The sequence below is a fragment of the Gymnoscopelus braueri genome (assembly GCF_963280865.1).
Source record: "Gymnoscopelus braueri genome assembly, chromosome: 1".
In the NCBI taxonomy this organism is placed as follows: Eukaryota; Metazoa; Chordata; class Actinopteri; order Myctophiformes; family Myctophidae; genus Gymnoscopelus; species Gymnoscopelus braueri.
Window position 1 is genome coordinate 23,451,730 of NC_137603.1, and position 18,926 is coordinate 23,470,655.

The 18,926-nt window shown below is 41.3% G+C and overlaps 1 protein-coding gene across 1 annotated transcript in view; it reads right to left on the reverse strand.

The window, feature by feature from the left end:
- Window positions 1–18,926, reverse strand: part of LOC308086851 (FERM domain-containing protein 5-like) — a gene marked incomplete at both ends in the record, with an annotated part of 131,630 nt that overhangs the window by 15,693 nt on the left and 97,011 nt on the right. Inside the window, 5 exons of the mRNA XM_080430495.1 lie at window positions 4,642–4,765; window positions 9,007–9,104; window positions 12,092–12,170; window positions 12,730–12,772; window positions 18,431–18,535. Of these exons, the coding sequence (XP_080286621.1) occupies window positions 4,642–4,765; window positions 9,007–9,104; window positions 12,092–12,170; window positions 12,730–12,772; window positions 18,431–18,535 (449 nt within the window). The remainder of the gene's footprint in view (window positions 1–4,641; window positions 4,766–9,006; window positions 9,105–12,091; window positions 12,171–12,729; window positions 12,773–18,430; window positions 18,536–18,926) is intronic.

The window sequence follows — 18,926 nt, forward strand, 5'->3', positions numbered from 1 at the left end:
ACACAGTGGTGGAAAGTAACTAAGTACATTTACTCAAGTACTGTACTTAAGTAAAATGTGGACGTATTTGTACTTTACTTGAGTATTTCCAATTTCCAATACTTTTACTTCTACTCCACTACATCTCAGAGGCAAATATTGTACTTTTACTCCACTACAATTATTTGAAAACTTTAGTTACTAGTTACTTTGCAGATATAAATTATGATATAATGAAACATACATTAACCACTTTAGCCCTATTTTATACCTAGGCTATTTGAAAATAGCCGATCTACAAGCTCACAACGCGTCGCAAAGCGACGCGTTGTGTGAGCTCACAACGCGTCGCAAAGCGACGCGTTGTGAGCTTGTAGATCTGCTATTTTCAAACATTTTAGTACTTTTACTTTTGGTACTTTAAGTACATTTTGATGCCAATACTTTTGTATTTTTACTCAAGTACGTTTTGAATTCCGGACTTTTACTTGACTTTTACTACATCTGAGTACTTTTTCCACCACTGCAAGTACATCCTCCAGCCATGATGTACAAGTACATCCCCTGGACATGACGCTAGTATGTCGCAGGGACTTACCCCCAGTCCAACCCTTGATGCTGAGTGCCAAGCAGGGAGGCATTGGGTATCATTTTTATAGTCTTTGGTATGACCCAGCTGGGGATTGAAGCCTGACCTCCCAATCTCAAGGCGGACACCCTAACCACAAGTCGTTACCCGAGTATACTGTATTAACTGTACTAGTTATACTGTATTAACATACTCTACCACACAGATGTACTAGTTATACTGTATTAACACACTCTACCATACATATGTACTAGTTATACTGTATTAACATACTCTACCATACAGATGTACTAGTTATACTGTATTGACACACTCTACACCATACAGATGTACTAAATACTGTATAAATATACTCTATCATATATATTCTGGTATGTTAGTACGGTAAACTGTGATTGGTTGTGATCTTTCCATTAGAAAGAAGATACCTACAGTAGGTCTGCATTATACAAACATCATGGCAGGGATGGCCACTAGAGGGCAGAAGATGATAGACTATATAACAAGCACCTGTAAAGTACAAGCATTTGGCTATTTGTGAGTGTGTGCGTAAGTGCGTGCGTGCATTCGTGGATGTGTGCGTGCGAGCAAGAGATACACTCTTTTGACAGGCAGGGATGACCTCAGGTTAATGACAAACTAACGTCACAGCAGTACCAAGACAAATCACACACACATACAGACAGAGACAGACAGACAGACAGACAGACAGACACACAGACACACAGACACACACACACACACACACACACACACACACACACACACACACACACACACACACACACACACACACACACACACACACACACACACACCATGTAATACAGCAAGCCAAAGTCCAGGAAGAGATGGACGAACATCTAGGAATAGAGCGAGTACTCAGCATATAAAGTGAAGCTATGAAATTACATATGCGTGTCCTTGCCTATCTCATCACAATATCTACTTTCAGTCTCAATATGATCTTCCCTTTCTTTCATGACCTTGGTGGTAAAAAAAGAAAGAGAAAAACAACTAAATTGCTGAATTAATACTGAGTCAGCCTTTGGAAGGGCAGTTTCAGCTTTTGACTGGTCAGACAATGTTAAAGCTAAACCCTGGGACTTGTTTTAATGAATAAAACATTATTTTAACCAAACTGTATGGTACAGTATGTTAATACAATATAACTAGTACATCTGTATTGTACAGTATGTTAATACCATATAACTAGCACATGTACAGTGGTTGGAGGTAGTTTCCCTACTCTTCCATTGACACATTTAGACCCCTGGTGTCATGTAGGACACCTACTGATTGACAAGTACTGCCTGAAGCTCATAAGCACAATATCTCCCCTGGCCGTGAGTGAATGGTGTCTTGGATGAGCAGTATTGTTTTGGTCGGAGATGGATTTAATACAGATGTCATTCTTATTCCTCAGGCTCAGACCCACTAAAATCTCTCAGCAGTTTGCACTCAGTTGTCATGTGATAAAATGTCATTTTCTATTCTCCATTATGTGACACTTCAAAGGTATATAAGGCATGCATGGTTTTCAGTGTGAAATGAATTGTGATACAGCCCTTATTGGTGCTATAACGCCCTTCCCCGCTTCTTTGGATATAATATAATGTGCCAGATTCAACCGTGAGGTTGAGTCTGAGAAACCTGAGAATGTCCTTATTTTCTAAACCCAATATACTTAGTTGACCGTGGTCACTGGTCCCCCAGGGCTCTATATACTTGGTCCAGTAGTATTTCCCTTTTCACCAAATCTCTTCACCAAAGCCCACAACGCGTCGCTATTTTTGCCGAAAATGTGCCCCCAAATAGGGATGCTAGGGTTCAAGCGGTTAATTTCAGACGGAGAAAAAAAGCTAATCAGTTGACTGCCATCTCTGTTTGTACAATGACAACAGGCGTTTTACTTTTCTTTCCTAGAGAAGGTGTAATCACAGCTGCTTTCACAGCTCATGTCACAGTGACACTAATGACAAGACGCTGCTACACACAGCGTTCAATGTGTCATGCACAGCCTACTCCACACAATCATTCACACATCGCACTGATGAGTGAAACCCTAGAAGCAGTGGTGGAACCACATGAGATATGCATGTTTTAGGTAGAACACAGGAAGGTAAGGATAGACACATCAACACAACACAGCTCTCCCAGCTAGGAATCTAATGGAAGCTGTGGTTACATGGTTGCCGCTCTTATAGTCTCGCGTAGCCAGACGATTGCAGGTTTATGCCTATACGGAAACATCTGGTGACTCAGAATTCAATGTAGGGGCTAAAACTGGATGGAACCTATTCAGAGATGTTAAAATAACAACATAACAGAACCAAAGTACGGACTTTAGGGTGGGCCTTCATACTGGGAGGGTATCAGGATTGGTTTTCAAAGCAGTGGGCATAGGTTTGTTAGCGCATTGTTCTTGACCCTTCATCGAATTCAGATTTCCCCAGACGTGGCGGTAGATGGAGAGCTCCGATCATCTAGCTAATGCGAGACTACCGTTCTTATGGGACATAGCAGTGCCGGCCATTTTGTGGTTCCACAAATCGAAAGCCCATACATTTTTCCCATAGAGATTTCCGAAAATATTTATATTCATTATTTTAAGCCTGGAACCAAGCCATCCAGGCTCCTGGTGAATCGTGACCATAAAGCATTTGATTCTGTGAAGAAGTCTCTATGGGAAAAATTAATGGGCTTTCGATTTGTGGAACCACAAAATGGCCGCCACTGCTATGCCCTATAATCTCTTGTTACTCATTCCTGGTTCAATAACGATTACAATTACGATCTATCTATCTGATGTCTGGGGCACAGCTATTGAAAAGTGGTTAAGGACTGCCACCAAGACAAAAATAATAATTAAATAAACGCATGACAGACAGAATTGACCAACCACAGAGGCACAGACCTCCTTAAGGCAGCTCTCCACCGCACAGATTTTGGGCCGACTTAGCACTGGTAAGCGTTATATCGTCGTTCCGTCGGGTAGAGGTCCGTCGGGACCTGATCGACGTGACGACAAAAAGATCGAGCATGTTCGGTTGGTCCCGACTAGACTAGAGCCCGTCGTTAGCCCTGGGCTGGTGGAGAATGCTATATGGCAAAGCTCCGCTGTTGCCAGATTCTGTGAGAGAAACAAGCGACGAGGTCTATGAAAACAAGGCCAAAAGAAGCGATCAGTTTCACCACTTGAGCCCTATTGCATCAGCTATTTTCAAAAATAATCTTGAAAGCAAGCCCAAATAAGCAACTACACTTCAGAAACAAGCCCAAACAAAAGCAACCAGCAACTGAATATAATAAGCAGACCTGGCAACGTTGGCAGGCCAGCCTACATGTACGATGTGCACAACAATGTGCACATCGGCCGTCTGCTTCTGATGAACTAAATGCCAACTTTTGCCAACAGACTACCAGTCTGTTGCAGTCTGTTGTAGTCTGAAGTAGTCTGAAGTAGTCTGTTTCGTGGAGAGTCACCAGACCAACCACGGACAAACCACAAACTTCAATTACAGGCCAGCCAATAAGAGGATTTCCTGACTTTTTCTCTGGAAAAACCCGGACATGTTAACCACTTAAACTAAATATACTGTATGCTTAGTTGACCGGAGTCCCCTATACTAGGCCAGGCCCCCACTGTTTTTGAGCTACTCTAAATAAATTAACAGAAAATAGCCATCGGCTAGCTATATTCACTGATTGTTCGCCCCAGAATAGGGATGCTAGGGGCTTAATGTAATCTCTCAAGACTAATTCTGCTAAAGAAAATACAAATGTATTCCTTTATGTTTACTGAATGGGGTCCCAGATGGGCTGAATGTGGTTAAGGCCCCTTTTGTCGCTGGAATTGATGACGTACGACGATGGGTGTGACCACATGTACTAAGATGTATCATGACCAGGCCTATATACCAGTTGAAATTACACATAATGTATCCCTGATGAAGAACCCACTGCACACATACTGTAGGAGACAGGACAACCATATAGTACGTGGACGGTCAGGTGTGTCTATAGTAGGTAAGTGACCATGAGGGACATGAACAGGACAGGTGTCAGCTTACATCAGCTCAGTCTTGTGGATGTCAGCGATCCGTCGCTCTAGCCTCTCAGAGTGCTTTGGGAAGAACTGGAACTTGGAGCTGTAGCCCTCCGGATGTTTCCCAGGGTCATAGTCACCGATCTCAGCTGACAAAAAGAACATTAAAAAAGACGACTTAGAGAGTTCTGGAGAACACATTTTTAATAGTATGCAAAGAATTTAGTTTACTCTGTAACTTGCTAAAATGGACAATTAACTAAAACATGACACTATTTAACATTCTATTAAATATACATTTATTTCAGTTCAAATTCAGTCAATAATTTTCTGTTAATTAAGGCAAATGTCACAGTTAAACGGTCATAGAAACACTAAATCTGATCATGTCTCTTTCTATAAATCTGCATTAAATTACAAAAATTCAAATAAACACCCCATCACTCCATTTTCACTCAGTAATGAACTCAGAGATGAGTTTCCAAAAACAAAGCTGTACATGTGGGCATTTTACACCTGACAGCATCCCATCCGAAAGCAACAGACAGTATGTCCCTTTCAAAACGATGGCCACACTTTTGTGACAGATGTTTTTGTAATCAAAAGGCATGACGCCACATGATGACGAAAATGTTGGTTGGCAAAGAAAATGAACGAACCTTTGAGCTCTTGCTTTTAGTCTGCTAGCAGTGAAGTAAAGGTTCGAGAATGGCCTTTGGTGAAATATAATTAACTCCACTGAGCTAAATGAGATATATCAATCTATGTCAGAGAACCAATAGGAAATGTATGAATATATAAATGTTAACTACGGAAGACTTGCACCGTCTGGCCTTTGCTTCCTCATTGAAAATGAGAACGCCACATTAAAGTCTTTCTTTAAACAAAGATTAGCAATCACCTGAAACCATTTAAAATTCACAAGGTCTGGTCCTGACCTCTTGAGCAGTTGTGAGGGAATATGAGTGAGTCAGGTGAGTGAATGAGCAGGTTTGTTATGATTACTGTCAAGAAACCTTGTATATCTAGATTTCAACTTTTTATGTTTTTGCGTAAATTAATGCCCTACTTCGTGTCATGCAAAAGTAACAAAAATAGCCGATGTAGAAGCTCACAAATTGTGAGCCTGTAGATCTGCAATTTTTGTTACTTTGGAAACATTTTGGAGGTGAAAGTGGTCTACTTTGGAAACATTTTGAAAGTGAAAGTGGTCTAATCTGTCAGATTTTATAAATATTGAACCAATGAAAAGTATTGTCAAGATATAAATAGACTAAATAACAAGTACACTGGATCCATTGGAACACAGGGTATTTTTTTCCATTTCTTGAGAAGAAACGGCTTTGGCTGCCGGCCGAAGATTTCCGGCCGGCAGCTACGTTATGCTCTTTGTCCACAGCCACATGTCCCCATAAGTCAACTCAGCACATCAGCTGGGCATCATTTAAACTCACAGTTGTTTAAGGGAATAAAGTCGTGACTAGAATTAAGGAATGGAATTAAATTAAATGGCCTTTAAAAAAGAGACAGGGATCTGTGGGAGGCAGGAACACACATGGGAGGCATGTCTGTCTGTCTGTCTGTCTGTCTGTCTGTCTGTCTGTCTGTCTGTCTGTCTGACTGACTGACTGACTGACTGACTGACTGCCTGCCTGCCTGCCTGCCTGCCTGGCTGCCTGCCTGGCTGGCTGGCTGGCTGGCTGACTGACTGACTGACTGGCTGGCTGGCTGGCTGGCTGGCTGGCTGGCTGGCTGGCAGGCACTCTAGCGGTTTGGCTGACAGACTAGCAGGTTGGCTGGCAGAGTGTGGAACAGCCAGGGGAGCGGCTGCTTAATGCAACAGCACCACCTGAATGCCAATGAAGCTGACATCCAAAGGAACGTGGCCATCAGGAGGAAACCTTGTGTTTCCGGCAAAGCACAGAATGATCGGGATGTGAATCCAACCATGTCATGATGCAATTAAATGGGTTTCAATGACGATGGGCTCGAGAAAATGATTCAGACATTTTGCTATAGGAGAGAGAGACTGACAAACAGACAGACAGAGAGACAGACAGACAGACAGACAGACAGACAGACAGACAGACAGACAGACAGACAGACAGACAGACAGACAGACAGACAGAATCATGAATAGAAAATGGGGAGTTCCAAGGTTTTCATGTGAAGGGCATGATTGCTGCTGTAAGCTGGGAATTCAAACTTGAATACATCAAGGCTTGTTAACACACACACACACACACACACACACACACACACACACACACACACACACACACACACACACACACACACACACACACACACACACACACACACACACACACACACACACACACACACACACACACACACACACACACACTAAAACAAGTGGAACAGATACCTCAGGGTATTATTATGAGAGTATTTTGCCATCAGTCAAGGTCATATGCATCATAAGGTCTGCAGAGAGCTACTGTATTTCTATTTATAGAATTCTCATGAGGATTTGTGCATTTGTGCATTATATACACATGTACGTACTATATTTAAAATTCTTGAAAAAACATTTGCTCCACAGTTGGGCAGTTTCATGGGTCCTAAACTATTTATATTATATATAAATGACATACAGTACTGTATGTAAGGTTTAGTGATGTATTTTGAAATATGTTGTTTTTGCCGGACGACACAAACATATTTTGCGCTGGGTAGAACTGGATAAACTGAAATTGTGGTTTGACACAAACAAATTATCACTTAATCTGAAAAAATACATTTGAATACACAGTTTGAGTTAAAGATTGATAATGTAAAATTGGAAAGAGTAAACAAGATTTTTTTTGGGAGTGATAATAGACCACAAATTCTGTTGGAAACCCCATAAATTATGTTTGGTCTAAAGTGGCAAGGAGTTTTGGTTTCCTGGGCAAAACAAGACATGTTTTAAATAATAAGTCACTGTTTACTCTGTACAGTAGGAATATTACCATGTGTGGAGGTGTGAGGAGATACGTATAGAAGCAACCTTCAGCCATTATCCATAATGCAAAAAAGAGAAATACGAATAGTGCATGATGTAGGTTAACACGATCACACAAATTAACTGTTTTTACAGCCATACACATTGAAGTTCTTAGATCTAATTTCATGTAAAACTGCTTAATTATTTACAAAGCAAGAAATAACTTACTTCCAGAAAATGTTCATGGATAGGGAGGGGGGCTATGAGTTGAGAGGGAAACTGAATCTATAACAACCCAGTGTTCGTACCACTCTGAAGAGTATGTGCATTTCTGTCTGTGGGGTGAAGTTATGGAATGGCATGACTGAGGATATTAAACACAGCAATAATATATATACAAATATATATATATATTTTGGCAAAATACAGACTTGATTGACTGAGGAACTATAATTATAGTAGTATGGTGATGTCTGTCTGTCTGTCTGTCTGTCTGTCTGTCTGTCTGTCTGTCTGTCTGTCTGTCTGTCTGTCTGTCTGTCTGTCTGTCTGTCTGTCTGTCTGTCTGTCTGTCTGTCTGTCTGTCTGTCTGTCTGTCTGTGTGTGTGTGTGTGTGTGTGTGTGTGTGTGTGTGTGTGTGTGTGTGTGTGTGTGTGTGCGTTCATGTTTTGGACTAAAACTGTAGGTCGTACAGTAAAATACAATTTAAATAAATCCCGGGATTCCTTGGCTCCTGATGTAACTCTCCATATACGTAGGCCACGCCTATTTCTGTCTGACCAAAGTTTCCACTTTTTCCTACTACAAGAGATTTTGTCCAAAACTCACGTGAATCGGTACACATTATCTCTGTAGTCATGTGATCAAGATGTATCTGTCATATTTCTCAGATTCCACTCCGATTGGCGACTACTGGCTTTCAAAGTTTGCAGGAGGGGGCGGGGCCCATTTTGCACAAAATGCCACAAATAATGAGCACCTGTTACACCTGATCAGCATGAAACTTTGCACGTACAAAGTAAGAACCACCACCGCAACGTTTTCAAATCAGCCTCTATGGGGCCTCTATAAGCGGTTGCTTCACATTTTGGAATATAACTCTTGAACCGTAGATTGCCCCTAGATTCCTTGGATCATGATGCAACTCTTCACATAGGCCCCACCCATTTGTGCCAGACTAGATTTTCAGTTTTTCATCAAAACACACTTTTTGCTACTACTCCTACAGATTTGGTCCAAAACTGGTCCAAAAAGTTTTGGACATGTGGACCGTAATAATGTGTACCACATTATCTCTGGAGTCATGTGATCAAAATGTAGAATTTCTATTAATTCTATTCCAATTGGCTATGAATGACTTTGAAAGTTAGCAGGCCCTATAGGTAGCCAACCCAGCTTTGAGAAGATCTGCGCTCGGAGCAGCGCAGTTTTCTAGTGTACCTTGCAGTATGTATGCGGCCAGCAGAGCAGCATCAGACGTCTTGCACAGGAGACGTCCGTGGTACAGATCCCTCTTGATCTGCAGGAAGACTAGATATCTGTGGAGAGAAACACACGTTATGGCCATTAGCATACAGATGGAGGTGTTCTTTCTCCTGACAACTAACAACACATTTACACAAACTCACATGTCCGTCCTCCTGTCAGTGGTCAGACTCGTTCCGAGCTATGTGTGTTGTTTGCAAATCATCGGAGTAGGGCGAAACCTTGTATGTCGAAAACCGTAACTTTTCAGGAAATGGAGAAAACATAATTTTCAATGACGAGATTGTCGTCATGTGGTGTTTTCAGTGGTTTTACGATAGAGGGCTCTCTTCTGCATCCTGTAAATGATCCCAGGATCACCCAAGAAGAGTACACCCAGAAATCAAAATGAAGCTGGTTTTGTTTAATATTATAGGATTTATAAAAATCTAATTTTCTCTGCTTTCTGTTGCTTTTTGGCAAAAACAAGACACATTCAACTGCCCATAACTATGGAAGGAATTATCGCGACGGCACGCTTTGTTTACCCCCCATTCTCTGCTGCCATTTTGGTCATCGAATGAATTCTTAATGAATGATCTCTGAATTTCTCACAGATCTGTGTCTCTGTGGCTCTCAAATTATGCCAAATGTTCTTACTGTACCTGTATTATCTTGCTGTAACAGATCAATCTACTTTAAAAATACACTTTGTAGAAGAAAACCATTCATTTTAAGAGAAGGCATATGAAAAAGGAGAATGTTTGGACAGATTCTGTATTCTCAAGTAAAGTACAGATACTCAAGTACATGTACATTACAGTCTACCACTGCATTATACACACCTATGTGTGACGTTTGCAAATCATCGCTGTAGGACGGAAACCTTACTTTTCAGGAGATGGAGATTTATTTTATTTGGCCTGCCTCTCTTAAGAATTCACACACAGCCTCAAAGCCTGAGGCTGTGTGTGTGTGTGTGTGTGTGTGTGTGTGTGTGTGTGTGTGTGCGTGTGCGTGCGTGCTTGCGCGTACAGTACAGTAGGTGCGTGTGTCTGTTAATATGTATACAATTTGTGTGCGTGTGTACTTGAGTCGCGGAATGATGTGAATAACATCATGTCTCTACCCATTCAGCTTTTGTCATATGATAAAGTATATACAGGACATTCATTTATGAGAAAACAAAAAACAGATGCAATGTGGAGATACAAGGTTTCTGCCCGACAGTGAAGAGAAGTGTATGTGTGCGTGTATGCGTACGTGTGTGCGTGCGTGTGCGCATGTGTGTGGTTGTTGTCGCAGTCAGAGCAGATGGTGGAGGATGCTGAGATTCCCCCCTCGCAGGAGTACTGAGACACTGTGAGGTGATGGAGCGTGAAGAAGGAGAAGATTTTATTACAAGCTGACTGCTAGAGACACCAGGCTTAGTAGCTGCAGCTACCTGCAATTCAAATAAGCGACACCCGGCCGGGCGTCCCTTAATTATTTCGAAGAAAAATAAGGGCCGCCCTTGAACCACAGCATCCATATTCTTAGGGGAACATTAGCCAAAAATAACGCGTTGTGAGCTTGTAGATCGGCAATTTTTGGCAAAGAGATTTGGTGTAGACCGAAAAAGTCCAAGTACAGAGACAACTCAGATCCAGTTTACAAAGTCTAGAGGGTTTAAGTGGTTATGTACGTAGCTGTATGTACGTAGCTGTATGAATCCCCAAAATAAGGAACAAAATGTGTCCCTCAATCAGTTTCAGTTATCAGTATTACTATTTCAAATTCCAAATAAGGGACGATTCCTTATTTAAATGGACAATTGGCAACCCTAGTAGTGTGCTGACGCTGACTGCTAGAGACACCAGGTTTAGGAGGATGTACGGTATGTGCTGTGCTGTGCTCGACCCACGCTCTGTCTGGCCTCTCTGCGCAGCAGTTTGTTAGCTTGTCAGGAATGCCACATGCAGGACGGGACTGGTGCAGAGCGGCCTGACATTGCAGCTTAGAGAAAAGGGAATTCTCAAACACCTCCCCAGCAAATCACACTCAAGTTAGGTTGATAGTGGCAGTATGTAAATCAGCTGCTTCCTTTTTAGGTTGGCGCTCCACCATCTAACCTGACTCTGCCAGATGGGGGCGGTATTGAGTAACTAGTTTCTCAAGACAGCTGTGACGAAAGCTTCTTTGGATCTGGAAGCGTCAGGTTATCCACCATCCTCTGCCATTTCAACATAAACGGTTGCCAAACGATTAAACAGTGGTTTGTTATCTCCGCCAGGCCGGAGCGGCCACGGGGTGGGAGATTATGTTTTCGCCCCCGCCTGTGTGAGTTTGTGTCTGTGTATGTGTCCGTTTGTGAGCAGCTAATCTCGGACGCCGCTGGACCGATCGGCATGAAACTTTGCATGCACAATCCTAGTAGGCACCAGGCCTGGCAGGAATCAGATTTTCAAGGAGTGCAGATTTTTCAACAAGTGCAATGCTCGTTCTGGGCATGGCCGCTGTTCGGAATGCATGCCTGTTTGGAGCAGGCTGGTTCTGAGGAACCGCTCATCCGATCGATCGAGGGTGGAATCGAACAGATGAAAGGTTCTCGAGCTATGTGAAGGACAGACTAGGGGCACCACTGGCCTAGTGGTTAAGGGCATACCACAAATGGGCCCTATTTTTCGCGGTCCAGGTCTTATGACTTAACTTAAGACCTGGGGGCGTGGCCAACGCTGTTTGGCAAAACTTCAGTGTGGAAGATTAATTTCCAAGGGGCGGTTACAAACAGATTCAAACGTCACAGCAACAAAATGTCCCACTTTGAATAGTGGGCTCTGATTGGTAACCCACAACTCTGGGGTGAGCGAAATGTAATTCAAACCGAGGAGTGCCAGACCAATCTGACAGACCAACAATTTTATTTTAGCTGTGAGGCAGATTCGTCTGGTTTCCAGGCTAGTTTCCTGTCTCTCTCTCTCTCTGCTGCGTACTATCAATAAAGGCAGAAAATCCCCAAAAAATAAGATAATAACCGGACAGACTATGACTAACGGGTGGGGTGTGTTTTCTAGCGTCTCACCTGGTAATCTCTTCTTTCAGTGCAGCGGGGTCAGGGGGGTAGAACTTGACACGCAGACACATGGTGAACGGAGGCTGGGCTGAAGAGACACAAGTTTATTACATAAACGATTTGTGTGTTTTATAATAACTCATTATATTAAGACCTGAGGCCGATTCTACAAATGCCTTCTAAATCAGTAGTTCTCACACTTTCAAGTTGCTCGCAGCAAGGTGACGCGCTGTGAGCTTGTGTATCTGCTATTTTTTTATAGCCAACGCTAAAATCTAAAATGACACAGATGCGTTCCCGGTTTTGATGGGATAATTACTTTATTGTCTATAACTCTTGTACCGTAGGTCGTACAATAACAAATTCCTGGATTCCATGGATTTTCTTCACGCTCATACAGTATAAGATTTTTTCTTAAGCATCTGGTGATGCAACGAACCAACAATTAATAACACTGGTGCAACACTGAAACATTACAAAATGTATATTATCTGTGCGTGTGTGCATGTGTGTGTTACACTGATAATATCATGATTTTCGGAGGGATAAGAGATTTATTTTTAAATGGTTTCTACGTTCAATGACAAAAAGAAGGTATATAAAATAGTGGTCATAAATTGGTTTGCCGTATTAAATCCAGTACTCACATTTCATTTGTTTGGCAATTGACTTTGTAAACTCCAACCAGTGCTATAGGAGAAGAGAGAGAAAGATACAATTATTAAGCTTCCCAAACAATGGCACACAATCTTCAAAAGAATTACAGAAATCTTTATAAATAAATAAAACATAACTTTATCAACGCTACTTTCTTTCTACGTTACTTTAAAATAGGGCTTAAGTGGTCAATTCATAATGTATTTTTGTAAGGTCCTGGGGAGACACCACATTCATCTCGTGCTGAGAAGAACCTCTGTTGTGTAGGGAGACCCACTTCCAGACAAGTGGCCTGGCTGTTAAACTGACAGTGTGGCCTCTCCTGATTGCTCAGCAATTGAACATGATGACACGTAGCCTGGCAGCAAGCCATTCTAGCCTCTTTCTCGCTCTTCCTCCTCCGTGTTTATTTGTTTTGTGAAGGTGAAACTGCTGAGGAGTCACTCTGTCTGTGACTGTGGGTGACGATGCCACCGAGGCACAGATGAAAGGAGCTCTGGTACACGGGGAGGGGGGGGGGGGGGGTAATTGAGAGAAAGACTGTTCACTGTCAGCTTGTTAGGAGCAGAAACTGTCTTCTGCGCGCTGACAAAGGCCCGCTGTCTCCATTTGTTGACAGACGTATAGGAGCTGTACAGCAGCTATCTATCAGTCGCGGAAGGTAACCAAGTACATTTACTCAAGTACAGTAGGCTACTTAAATACATTTTCAAGGTACTTCCACTTTACTTGAGTATTTTCATTTCTTGATACTTTATAGTTCTACTACACTACATCTCAGAGGCAAATATTATAATTTTTGCTCCATTACAATTATTTGAAAACTTTAGTTACTAATTACTCCAGATTTAGATTGTTATTACAAAACATACATTAACCAACCACTTAACCCCTATACTTTGGCAATTTGAAAATAGCTGATCTAAAGCTTACAAGGTGGCACGATGTGATGAGTGTGAGCTTGTAAATCTTCTATTTTCAAAGTTTTTTTCTGAAATAAACATTTTGAAATTAGCAATTCATCATGAGCACTTTTACTTTAGTACTTTAAGTGTATGTTGATGCCAATACCGTAGTACTTTTACTCAAGTAACATTTTGAATCCAGGACTTTTACTTGCAATAGTGTTTTTCTGCAAAATAATAATAAATAGTTCTTCCACCTCTGGCCATTGTCTCCATAGTTGACAGGCAGTACAGTAGCTATATACACAGGTACACTTTCTTTTTAGACCACATTTATTCAGGAAAGGTGGTGCTGAGCCTGCAAACAATTTTTCAGCAAGATCCACCTTTACGTAACACACACACGCGCGCACGCACGCACGCGTGCGCACGCACGCACACACACACACACACACACACACACACACACACACACACACACACACACACACACACACACACACACACACACACACACACACACACACACACACACACACACACACACACACACACACACACACTCACACACACAGCGAAGCTATTTAGTGCAACACAGTTGTACTGTGGGCTAGTGGAACACTTACAGTACCTACACAGCGCAGCTATTTAGTACAAGATAGTTCTACTGTGTTTACCTACAGGGTGAGTCATTCATTATTCCAGCTAGTCTGGGGATTGGAAGCAGTGATTTTTCCAGACACAATGAGAGCGTTTACATACTTTAGTAGACCTTCTCTAAAACATTTAGCTCAACCAGAGACTGAAGACAATTTCCCAACTTTTGTTGCTAAAACTGTGTGGGACCAATTACAGCGTTAAATACTTAAACCCTATATACTTACCGAGGTCCCCCAGAGCTCTGCCTTAGGTAAACTGATATTTCCCAAATCACTTCAACGAAAATAGACGATCTGGAAGCCCACAACATGTCACGTCATGACAGATTGTGAGCTTGTAGATCTGTTATTTTCAGTATGTGACACTAACGTACTGTATAAATGGAGTATAAATTTAAAATATATATTATCTCAGGACACGTTCAAATCAAATGTATTGCAAATTTTCTCTGACATTCCAGTCAGATTAAACAGATCTCTCCGACAAGTCAGTTTCTCCACAGCTTTTCTCAAACAGGTAATAGAGTGCATTCTAATGATAATTTGGCATCGATTCCCGGAGAAAGCATAGTTTTATCAGTCGCAGAACACAGACTATTCAGATGCAAATCTCAAAGACTTCAGGAGATTGCAGCGTGCGCAGTCAAAATATTGGTGGTAATTTAACCGTCTGTATCTCAGAGAGTGTACAAATGTAACCAAATGTAACCCCATTTGGTAGTTAAATGAACACTGAGGAGTTTACTGTGTAGTGTGGAACTGATGCAATGTTAAGAAATCATTATCTCTCCTCTCTGTAAACACATCCAGATCCAGTACAGACTTTATGGCTTTCAGCGCTTCAGGGTCAGACTTTGACAGGGGTTACAATGAAGCCTGGGGTTAAGGGCTGTAGGGTTAACAGAACCCTGTCTGCTTGGTCTAATGAATCTCCCTGATCTACAGCTATACCCATCTATTGTGTGAAACTATTTCTTCTACTTCGTTTTACCCCTCTGATCTACTGACATCTGATATCGTTGCTGCCGGATGGAAACCTTGTATGTCCAACCCTTTCCTTTTTTATTATTATTTCAAAAACATTTTGAGACGGTGAAAATATTCAAAATACAAGCTCACAACGCGTCACAATGCAATGCGTTTATTTTCTATACTTTTGTGTGACACTCTTGTACAATAATGATGAAGTAGATTCATGTATGGGGAAATAAACATAAAAAGAAATATGGAGATACGATATTCATCAGCAGTGAGAGTTCAGAATGCATAGCCGTACTCTGATGGTAATGGTAATCTCTAGTGTTTTTCAAGATTCAAGATTTATTTATATGACATACAAGTACAAAGAGTGAATTTTATTTTTGTTTTGGTTACTCTCACATTTGTGTTGCAATAACAACAGTAACAAAGACATAAGAACTAAGATAAGCAGAAAAAGAAAAAGGAGAATAATAAGAATAGCAATAATCCTACGATGGCACTCGCATTTCCCCCCTTTGCGCTGGCTAAGTAATGTAGGACCTGGACCTTGAAACAAACCACCTTATATACAATAATAACTATATTGTTATAAAAGATAATAAATAAAGACGTGTGTGGTATAATAGACATAGACATGGAATCAAATTTTACAGGTGCATACAGAAATGATTGTGTAATCATTTTGTGCAGGACCCATCCTTGCATGTCACTTCGAGGAAATTTTGTTCAAAACATTTGAAAAGAACATTTTATCTGGAGACAGACAGTCGTACTCCTTTTCGAACAAGAGCTCTTTCAAGGTTCAAGGTCTCTTAGAACAGAGAGAACAATGCAGAAGTTTTTCATCTGAAAGTCTCAAGAGGGAAGTTGACACTGAAAACATAACATTCAAAGAATGGAAATGGAAACTATTTGTTCATCCTACCCGATTTTATCAATGAAAAGCTATTGCTGTCCATATGTCAGCTATTGTAAATTATTTACAAAATAATTAGCTGGGCCAGATATTATCACTGGCGGGCAATTTCTAGCCCACTGTCTTAAATGGAGTTGTATAGGCTGGTCACTGTGTTGTCTTCAGTAAAGTAATTACATTATTTTATACTGTAGTTAAAGGGATTGTAGGCGATTCAGAGATAAACAAAGGAAAAAAATCCAGCAGTTCGTTTCCCCGACCACCAGGGGGTGACGCACGGAGGACTTCCATAGAGTAAGCAGACTTCTAAACGGGCCATGCCGAATATAGGTTACTTTATTCGGATACAATTCGCGGAACTGCCCGCCCCTGTCGGTTCTCTGAATTTTTATTTTTAAATAGGCTCTTTCATGACAAATTGACCACATATATGAAGTTAAACAACTAAATTCTATCCAAACGCTTTTTGAAAAGTGAATTATGTGCCTAAAAAACGAAGTTTGAGAGCATTTTAAAACCGAAAGTAAAAAGTTCACACGGACACGGACGCGCACGGATGCGCACATGCGTGCGTGAATTTACGCACCGGATACCCGGATGTGTAACCTAAATAGTAGGGAAAATACGGATTTCAGAAAGAGGAGTGTTTTTCAATGCAGGAAAACACCCCAGCATCATTATATAGTGGCTGATAGAGGGGAAAAAATGCAAAAGATATATATAGAGGTATTTTTCAAATATAGGCTTAATGTTGCCTACTATACCTTTAAGCTCTAAAGGGACTTGTTAGGTTGGTCACTGTGTTGTCTTTAGTAAAGGAGTGACATTACATGTTCAGGTCATCTCCTCCCTCACAGGTGAATGCTGGCAGAACGAGAAACACTTTAAAACAGCACTGGTACCACCATCATTATCATAGAGAAACTGTATTCACTTTGAATATTTCTTATTTATTTATTTCCTGGTATCTGTGCGATGATTTGGATCGGGAATAACCTGAAGATAAGATGATTGTGAAACATTCAAAATGCCCAAAACACACTATTTAAAAATACTGCTACAGCTATATTATGGTACACAAATAAATGACTTCAATACAATTACTTGAACATTTTAGTCACTCATTTGTTACGCATTGTGAGGCTATTAGACTGTGTTGTCTAATGTGGTGACGTGACAGCTGACAGCCACTGTAACTTCAGACAGCACGAAGCACGTCACAACCTGTCCAGTCTGTGTCTTTCCTACTGTATGCACTACACTGTCTGAGAAAACACCAAGCACGGCAATGTCCAGTGTGTCTGGTTCCTACTGTATGCACTACTGTCTAAGAAGCATTCACCATTCAAGCGTGAACAATGTCTCCCTTATATGACAGGTAAGGAAACATTTAAAAATTCATTTCAGTGCAGTTGTAGCTTTTCTCAGTAACGCACGCACACACGCACGCACGCACATACATGTGTGTATGATACTTCAATGTATATATTTGTAACTCTCAGAGTTAAAGGAGAATTTTTTTTATTTTCTATCAATTGCACACCCCATGAAGCCTTGAATACATGGATTTTCTTTGGTTTTTGTCGCATTCCTAAGCCAATAATTTGATGCCTGGGTGTATTTCCGGTAGGAGACACAAAGAATCTACTTTGTGTCTCCTACTGGATACATTAGCCGGTAGGAGACAGGAATCAAATTATTAGCTTAGGAATGCGACAAAAACACAAAAAAATCCATGGATTCAAGGCTTCATGGGGTGTGCAATTGATAGAAAATAAGTAATTTTTTGGGTGAACTACTCCTTTAATATAGCTGTGTATCCACTCAAGACACAGTCTTGTGTATATAGCCAGGCGATCAGAGATCTTCACCCACTGATACGTCTGGGGAAATCAAAAAGGTTCAATATGGGGTTGGATGGCAAACAAAACAGTGCAAACAAACCGACACCGTGCTGCTTTGAAAACCAATAATCCCGACTCCGTCCCAATAAGGAGGACCGGCCTGAAGTCTACATTGAATGTAGATGTCAGCAGACATATCAGTAGGCTGATCGTCTGACTACGACACTTTACTCAAGTCAAGAGAGATTGCTAAGGAACACAGTCAAAGCAGGGTGAGCTATGGGAACAAAGTGAAATACAGAGAGAAGAGATGATAGACTGTTCTTTTCTGGTCCAGTCAATCTAATTAATTTCTTATCTGAGCCAGGTGTGAAATGAAGACTCACCCTCTGCTTGTCTGGGTCAACATATCTGATGCCAAAGTAATCCTTCTCCAGCAGGTTGAGATGATGACAGATCAGGTCAAACAGGTACTGTCCCTTGGCGTCCCGCTACAGACAGATAGACAGACAGACAGACAGACAGACAGACAGACAGACAGAGAAAATGGTTTGTGTTGCACAATGCATTTCCCAATGTTTTAATTTCAACTGACCCCCCATAACTCTGAGAATGTAACGGAACTAAATGGAACTAAATAGAATAAAGGGAACCATAAAGGGTTCACTTGGGTATACGTTTAGATTCATTTGTACACTCTCTGAGTTACAGACCTATAAGGATTTGGTTCCATTTGTACACACTCATTATCAGTCATATAGCGTGGGACCCACTGGGGGTCCCTGCTACTTTGAGAAACGCTGTCCTACAAAGTATAAGCATAACAACATTACAACCTGAGTGCATTTATGATGGAATCAAATTGTCTGGGTGGACCAGTGG